This window comes from Ailuropoda melanoleuca, chromosome 2, assembly GCF_002007445.2.
Source record: "Ailuropoda melanoleuca isolate Jingjing chromosome 2, ASM200744v2, whole genome shotgun sequence".
Lineage (NCBI taxonomy): Eukaryota > Metazoa > Chordata > Mammalia > Carnivora > Ursidae > Ailuropoda > Ailuropoda melanoleuca.
The window spans coordinates 165,957,524-165,966,891 of NC_048219.1; the positions used below are offsets into that span (position 1 = coordinate 165,957,524).

The 9,368-nt window shown below is 34.2% G+C and overlaps 1 protein-coding gene across 5 annotated transcripts in view; it reads right to left on the minus strand.

Annotated features, from left to right (window-relative positions):
- C2CD6 (C2 calcium dependent domain containing 6) overlaps positions 1-9,368 on the minus strand; it is a 125,106-nt gene that overhangs the window by 17,538 nt on the left and 98,200 nt on the right. For all 5 annotated transcript variants that reach the window (XM_034654951.1, XM_034654952.1, XM_034654953.1 and 2 more), the window contains one exon: positions 8,257-8,315. In XM_034654951.1, coding sequence (XP_034510842.1) covers positions 8,257-8,315 — 59 coding nt within the window. The remainder of the gene's footprint in view (positions 1-8,256; positions 8,316-9,368) is intronic.

Consider the following 9,368-nt stretch of genomic DNA (forward strand, 5'->3'; position numbering starts at 1 on the left):
TCATAAAAAAACCTTCTTTTAACTTCAAACAACTTCAAAGTTTATTGCCCCACAGAATTCTGAAGATTTTGTGACTTTGTGAAGCAATTACCTCAGACTTTTAAGAATTTGTTCTAGAATTCTGATATGTCTTCAATTTACAAGCCTGTTGCCCTAGGTGATAGATTCTTTCAAACTTTTAAATCTGTTAATTCTATATAACCTATGTTTTATGGTTTACCAATGGAATTTATCCTGTTCAATTTAATTAAGTTTTATCTATTGTATATACAGGTCTGACTACCACCCTTAAGGAAAATATTTAAGGTAAGTTTTCTTTTTCTTTACTTTATAAAAACTAAACTTTTTATTTTGAAATACTGCAGCTTCCATGAGTTGCAAGAAATAACAGAACACACATACTTTTATCCAGTTTCTCTTAATAGTAACATCTTATAAAACTGTAGTAAAATATCACAACCAGGATGCTAACTGTACAGTCAAGAGGCAGAATATTTCCACAAAGATCCCTAATGTCCTATTGTAGTCATATCCATTCCTTTCCTGCTTCCACTCCCTATTTAATGCCTCACAACCGCTAATCTGTTCATTTTTATAATTTTATAATTTCAAAAATATTACATAAATGGAGTCATACAGTATATAGCATTTTGGGATTGGCTGTTTTCACTAACCATAATTCTCCGGAAATTCATCCAGGTTGTATATATCAATACTTTGTTCCTTTTTATTACTATTATTCCATGGTATGGATGTACCACAGTTTATTTAGCCATTTACCAGTTGAAGGACAATCTGGATTGCTTCTACTTTTTAGCTATTATGAATAAGGCTGCTAGAGAGTATTATGCTAAGTGAATAAGTCAGTCAGAGAAAGACAAATATCATATGATTTCAGTCATATGTGGAATTTAAAAAAGAAAAAAAATGAGCATGGGGGAAAAAAGAGACAAACCAATAAACAGACGCTTAACTACAGAACAAACTAATGGTTACCAGAGGGGAGGTGGGGGCGTGGTGATGGGTGAAATAGGTGATGAGGATTAAAGTGTGCAGTTGTGATGAGCACTGGGTGTTGTATGGAATTGTTGAATCACTATATTATACACCTGAAACTAATATTACACTGTATATTAACTAAGTGAAATTTAAATAAAAACTTAAAAGAAATAAATTATATTAAATCAACAGGTCAATCTGGGGATAACTGGCATTTTTACTATGTTGAGTCTTCCAATCCATGAACATGATATGTCCCACCATTTATTAAGGCCTTTGATTCCTTCTGTAAACAATTTGTAATTTTTATCATACAGATCCTGTACATGTTTTGATAGATTTGTAAGTATTTAATTTTCTCTAGAGTTATTGTAAATGTTATTGTGTTTTAAATTTTTGTTTCTACCTGTTCATTTTTAGTATATAGAAATGCTATTGATTTTTTCATTTTGAATTTGCATCCTCCAACCTTGTGGAACTCACTTATTAGTTCTGGTATGTGTTGTTGTTGTTGTTGTTGTTTGTAGACTCTTTGGTAGTTTCTACATTGACAATCATTCCACCTGAAAATACAGTTTTATTTCTTCTTTTCTAATCTGTGTGATTTTTATTTCCTTTTCTTGCCATATTACAATAGATAAAATTTCTAGTACTATATTGAAAAAGAGTAGTAAGAGCATACATCCTTGCCTTGTTCCTGATCTTGGAAAAAGAGCATTCAGGCTTTCACCATTAAGTATAATGTAAACTATAGGTTTTTGCAGATGTGCTTTATCAAATTGAGGAAGTTATCTTCTAACACTAGTTTGTTGAGAGTTTTTATATCAAGATTGTGTGTCAAATTTTGCAAAAAAAATTTTTTTATGCCAGTTTATATATGATTTTTCTCCTTTAGATTATTGATATGGTGAATTACATGACTGGTTTTCAAATGTTGAGCCAGCCTTGCGTATCTGTGTATGGTGAATTACATGGACTGATTTTTACATGAACCAGTGTTACATGATATATAATTCTTTTTATAAATTGCTGTATAAGTGTGCTAATATTTTGTTGAGGATTTATGCATGTAAATTCATGAGAGATACTGATTTGTAGTTTCTGTCTGTCTGTACTGTCTTTATCTGGTTTTGATATAAGACTAATAATAGCCTCATAAAATGCATTAGGAAGTGTTCCTCCCTCTTCTGTTTTTTGGAATAGATTAAGTAAAATTAGTGATAATTCTTTCTTAATTGCTTGGTAAAGTTCTCCAGTGAAAACCATCTGTGCCTGGACACTTCTTTTCCAGAAGCTTTTAAATTACTAATTCAATTTTTTTAATGGCCATAGGACTATTTCATTCCATTTGAGACTTCCTCTTTTACCCAAAGATTATTTAGAAGTGTGTTGTTTAATTTATAAGCATTTGGAGGTTTTTCTGTTGTTTGTTATTGATTTCTGGTTGGATTCCGTGTTATGTATATGGACAAAGATGGCCTCTATATACTACACCACCCAACAGGTTGTTTACTTCTTCACAATAGGCTGAGACCCATTAGCTCAAAAGCCTGCAAGCACCAAACTAAAACTTGTGCACATCCAAATGTTTTAAAAATAACCCAAAAAAGAAGATTTTTTTAGCTATTTAGAGCCCGCCTGCTTTGCATACCACATGAAACTGTGCCCAACATATGCTACCCATAGATAAGATAAACCCTGGGGACATAAAGACCTCTAGTCCCTACTGCCTTTGGACTTCCCTGACCCAGAGACTCCTTGCTGAGCTGTTGCATGAAATCACCTAGACATGCAACCCCTCTCTAAAAACCTTGTTCCCCACGAACTTCCTTGCTGTCCTCCCTTCTGAGTGGTGGCCTCTGTGCTATAGCTTCTGGATGGTCTTATGCTGTGAGGGACTTCCCTCACATCAAACCTATTACAGTGTTACTCAAATAAGGCTTGTGTGTGGTCAGAGAACACAACTTCTTATGGTTTTAATTATTTTTAATTTGTTGAACTTGGTTTTATGATCCAAGATGTGGTCCATAAAATCTAAATATTCCATGGGCACTTGAAAACAAGTTGGTTAGAATGTCAGAGCCTGTTGGCTGATTGTGTTGTGCAGGTCTTCTACATTCTTGCTGATTTTCTGTCTAGCAGTTCTATAAATTACTGAGAGTGGGCTGTTGACATTCCCAATTAACTGTGGATTTTATTTCCTCTTTAAGCTCTTCCAGATTTTGCCTTATGTATTTTCAGGCTCTGTTACTTTAGGATTATTATGTCTTCCTGGGGGATTGATACTTTTATTATTATATAACATCCTTCTTTGTCTCTAGTAATTTCCTTTGTACTAAAATCTGTCCAGTTTATCTGATACTAATATAGCCATTGCTGCTTTTTATGATTAATGTTTGCATGTCATATCTTTTCCCACTCTCTTGTTTTTAACTTACATATTTCTTGTAGAAAGCATACTGTTAGATCATATTTTTTATTTCCCTACCAACTCTTTTAAATGGTGTATTTAGACCCCATTTTAATTACATTTAACATAATTATTGACACTTTGGGGCTTAAGTCTGTCATTTTATTTGTTTCCTCTACTTCTCATTCCTCTGTTTCTCTTTTCTTATTTTTTGTGGGTTAATATTTCTTAGAATCCCACACTGATTTATTTATACTGTTTTTTAGAATGTTGCTTTTTATAGTTTCCCTAGTGGTTGTGTTACGCATTATATTTACAGGACATCATAATCTATGGTTATTGATATTTTACCCCTTCAAGTGAAGTATAGATATCTTACTTCTATTTAGACCCCTTCCCTTTTTTTTTTTAAGATTTATTTATTTATTTTAGAGAAAGAGAGAGATTGGCAGGCAGGGCAGGATGAGAAGAGATTCCCAAACAGACTAGGTGCTGAGTGCAGAGCCTGACATGGGGCTTGATTTCACGACCCTGAGATCATGACCTGAGCTAAACCAAGAGTTGGTCGGTTAACCCACTGCACCACCCAGGCAGCCCTAGTCCCCTTCACTTTTAAAATATAATTGCCTTAAGTATTTCCTCTATTTACAATGTGCATCACAATAGATGGTGTTATAATCTTTGCTTTGACCATCACATATCATTTTAAAACTCATCAGAAGTAGGATAGTCTATAATATTTGCCCATTCTCATGTTCTTTTCTTTCTGAAGTCCCAAGCTGCCTCTCTCTTCTTTTCTTTTTTTCTTCTTTTTTTTTTTAAGAGACCTTCCTTTAGCCATTCATTAAGAATCTGTTTGCTACCAACAAATTCTTTTGGTTTTCCTTTATCTGAGAATGTCTTTATTTTTCCTTCACTCCTGAAGAAAATTTTTGCTGGGTATAAAATTCACCTTTGCCAGTTCTTTTCTTTCAGTACCTAAAAAGACGTTGTGCCACATCCTTCTGGCCTCCATAGTTTTAGATGAGAAAATCCTCAAATAGGTATTCCTCTATAGGTAATGCATTCTCTCCGGCTGCTTTCAAGATTTTTTTTTTTTCAGTTTTCAAATGTATAATGATGATGTGACCTGGTGATTTCTTTGGATTTATACTCCTTGAGACTTGCTCAGTTTCTTGAATCTATAGGTTTATGTCTTCCATCAAATTTGGGACGTTTTCAGCAATTATTTCTTTAAATACTTTCTCTTGCTCTATCATTTCTTTTTCTTTTTCTTCTCCTCCTTATCCCCTTCCACCTCCCCCTTCTCCTCCTTCTCCTCCCTCTCCCTCTCTCCCTCTCTCCACTCCTTCTGGAACTCCAATAATATGAATATTAACTCTTTTGCTGAAACTCTGTTAATTTTTTTCAGTCTGTTTTCTTTCTGTTGTTCAGACTGTGTACATTCTATTGATATTTCCTTAAGTTCAGTGCTTCTATCCTCTGTTATCTCCATTCTACCATTAAGCCCAAGCATTGAGATTTTTATTTTGGTTATTGTCTTTTTCAGTTCTATAATTTCCATTGGTCTTTTCTACAACTTCTGTGCCTCTGCTGATAATTTTTGTTTCAAGAGAATTTCTGATTGCTTGATGAAGCATTTGTATGGTGACTGCTTAAAATCCTTGTCTGGTTATTTCAACATTTGATTCATCTTGTTGTTGGCATCTTTTGGTTCTTTTCTCATTTATGTTGTGATTTCCCTGGTTCTTGGTATGCCAAGTAATTTTCAAACATATCCTGGATACATAGGATCTTATGAGACCCTGGATTCTTAAAAAAAAAAAAATGTTTTTTTAAGCAGGCAGTTACCCTGTTGAGATGTAGCATGGGGCCAGCCAGGTGAATATATTTCAAAGTGGTGAACTTTTGTATATAAATTATATAAATATTGTATGTGTTTGTGCATATTTCTAACAAAGAAATTGCAGGGTTTTTGCTGATTTGAATATCTCTCTCCTCATATGGGCCTTGACTGCCTCCAATCTAGATCCTTGGGAAGTTGTGGCATGCAATTCCTCACATCCACAGGTGACTTTTGGCCTTGGCTACAGGTGATCTAGAGGGGGTGAGGAGTGTAGTATACCTGAGAGTAAAAAAATATAGAGTATACTTGTGATCATTTGCCTAACACACTACCAACACCTTTGGGGGGATGTCACAGAGCAGTTAGTAGAAACTATTAGTGATAACAGCAAAAAGCCAAAACCTACATGGCAAGTAGACAAAATATAATATCTATTGGGTGACTACTTTGTACTATTGTGCCAGATACCATAAGATAGAAAGATAAGTAAGATAAATACCTTACCCCAATGTAGTAAAGGCTATGGTTAAATTGTCAGCCATAAAGGATGCAATATTTCTTTGGTGGTAATATGCTAAAATGGCACCTAAAGTGCTGCAGCTAATATGTAGTCAAGCTCAATCTGAAGCTACTTGTCAAATCATCTTTAACTGTCAGTGCTACTTTGACTATACCTATTGTACATGTAAATTTATGTCACTTAAAACAATTATGTTACTGTAATATAATGGTTTACCCCAAATAAGTCTTTCCCACTACCTCACTCTAAGGTCTTTTAAGTTAAGAGCTATATATATTCTGTTCATTTTTGTATCCACAGACATAGTTGGTACTCATTCAGAAAGTATTTGTCAAGTGCCTAGGTTTCAGACACTGTTCCAGATGAAAGGAATACAAGACACAGAAACTCCCAGCTCTAAATATGCTTACATTCAGGTAGAAAAGATAGACAGCTATGATTAAAGATCTTACTACACTGGCATTTAGAAGATGGTTTGCACTTAATGCTTAAGAGTCTCTGAATCCCTTGGAGACCGATGGCTGTAAATTTCTGATAAGATTTATCTTCACCAAAATTTTTTTGAGTTAGGTAGACATAAAAAAATCTCTATTTCTCTAGCTCATTGATCTTATCACAATATGAATTGTTTGAATGGACTTGATAATGCTACTTCTATGAAGGTTCAGTTCAATTCAACCAACACAATGCAAGTTGTATGTGCAAAGCACTGGAAAATATTTTACATATATTATCTCACTGAAACACCACTTTGGTTAAAAAGGCCTTTCATTACCCATATCTACCCTCCCTTTTCTGACCCAGGCCCCTGTTAAGTACATTTTTCATAGAATACTCCCAAGGTACCCTGTGTGTTCATCTACTATGCTATATTATAATTCCTTGTTTACTTTTCTGTCAGCTACATTCACTAATATATTCGTGGTTACTCAAAGTCAGGAGAAGAGGAGAAGGTGGTTGATCATATGCGCTCTAGGGTCAAATCCCAACTACCTTACTAACTGTGTGACTTTTTTTTTTTTTTAAGATTTTATTTATTCATTTGACAGAGATAGAGATGGCCAGCGAGAGAAGGAACACAAGCAGGGGGAGTGGGAGAGGAAGAAGCAGGCTCCTAGCAGAGGAACCTGATGGGGGGCTCGATCCTAGAACACCGGGATCACGCCCTGAGCCAAAGGCAGACGCTTAATGACTGAGCCACCCAGGCACCCCCTAACTGTGTGACCTTAAACTGAGCTTCAGTTTCCTCATCTGCAAAATACAAACAATAACAATGCCTACTTTGTTGTGAAGATTAAATAATGCACATAAAAAGCTTAATATGGTGCCCATCCATATTATCATTAATTATTAATTAGCAATGGTGCCTGCTACCTAGCAGGTAGTCAATAAATGTTTTATAAAGTAATCCTCTTTTAGTCTTCAGCTAATAGTGAAGAGACTGCTGCCAGAATTCAAGTCTTCTGACCCAAAATCTTGTTCTCCTGTAACAATAGGATGCTTTGTAGATATCATGCCATTGTTTTCCTAAATAAAAGTTTAGGCCAGTAATCAGATGGGATTTTTGTGCTATTTTTAGATGTATGAATCAATCTGGAAGAAGTAGTTTTAATTCTAAAACATTAAAATATCCAGGATATTTTGAGAGTTTATTGGAACAACTAGATTGAATATTAGAACCAATAATGCCCTGGCTACTTGGGATTGTTGCCTTTAAAGTAACTAAACCTTTTTGCATGGAGTTCAAGATATTCGTATATCAAATTCTACTATCTACAAAAGAGTATTCGTATGGGGTTCCAATGTCTTGGATTAAGGAGTCAGTCATTCATTAAATTACAAAGAAAAGCACTTATGTTCTTCCCCTTGTGAGAGATAGTTCTTACCTACTGAGTGCAAAATATGAAGCAGACCAAATTTTTCTTTCTCTTCTCACCTTCCAAGTCAGTATTTCTTTCTTGCCTGATTATTGCAAGCCACACAACCCCTGTCCCATTTCTGAAATACTTACTGCTGTTAGCCTGGCATGGCATTTAGACAGCTGAATCTTGAGTAATTGAAAGATTTCAAGATATTAAAAAAGGATCCAGTATAATTAATTTCAAGTATTAATGGACAAATGAGATGAGGAGAATGGATTCTTTAAAACTGTTCATATCAAAATAGATGGGCAGAGGTGGTCTATCCTTTCATACTGCTACTGTGAGTTGCCTACTAGGCAAAGCTATATAGGGGGAGGCAGAAGTAAAGAATTCGAAAGTATAGCCTGATAAAGTTAATGTTATGTTTACATTGCTTTATAATAATTTATAAATTTATAATAAACTATGATAAAATATATATCAAATTATTATTTGTAATACTTCATAATAATGAATATGCTTTCTTGATGAAAGAATGTCAGTAAAAATTAATTCAAAATAATGTAAAAAAAACACAAAAGTTAATAATGATTTTTAAGGGCTACATCAATCTACTTACTGATTTTCCCTTTTTATTTGTATTTCTTTGTCCATAGAGCTGATCTTGCATTACCCTTTCTGAAAAAGAATGAAAAAAAATGATTATATAAATAAGTTGGCACTTGTGGCATTTGACAAACATGTGCTACAGGCATATCTCTAACTAATGATGGTGTAGCATAGCAATTAAGAGCACAGGCTCTGGAGCCAGACTGCTTGGACTCAAATAGTCTCTGCAATTAACCATCTAACTTTGGACAAGTTATCTTGGCTCTCTGTCTCAGTTTCCTCATCTGTCAAGGGATAAAGATCCTGTGTCTTAGGACTGTGTGATTTAAAGGGCTAAGGCATGTAACATTGTGTCTGGGACATAAAAAGCACAAAATGAATGCAAGTTTTGCTGTTTTTTACTATCACTACTACTCCCTTTAACTCCTGACACATTGTACCCTTGGGTTTGTCTCCTACTAAGTCCAATTATTATTTTCAATAGTATTGTTAAAGTGCATACATTAAGTGATTAAAATGAAATGTAATCATGATCTAGATTTTTATGTATATAGATTGTCTTTTAATCATGTGATAGTAAATGTTTGTATGGAGTACTACTTTTCTAGCTCTTAATGCTAGCTCAAAAAATAAAAACTAAAAAACAATTCATCATCACACTCTAGGTGGTTCTGAATGTTTTTGTGGCTGTTAAATTTTATGCACATTATTCAAAACTGTGCTTGACTGAACGTTTACAAGATCGGTTTTACTCATCCTTCTTGGAGCCTCTTTTTAGCCTATCCTCTAGCAGTCATTTGGGTAAACTTCCATCACACATTTGCTGTACATACCCACCTCTATAAAGTTGTATAGACAGGCAATCTACATTCTAGAGACCTTTCATGGATAATTCTGTATTTCCTCAAGAATTCATGACCCTAGAGAGGACTCTTACGAAATAAACTAAAAGAATTTATGAAGTATGGAAAGGAACAACTATGGTCTTCAATGATTGATGGTGCTAGACTGAAATATATGTGCAAATATATATATATATATATATATATATATATATATATATATATATATATATATATATATATATATACACATATATTTCTGTCTCGCACTCTCAATCAT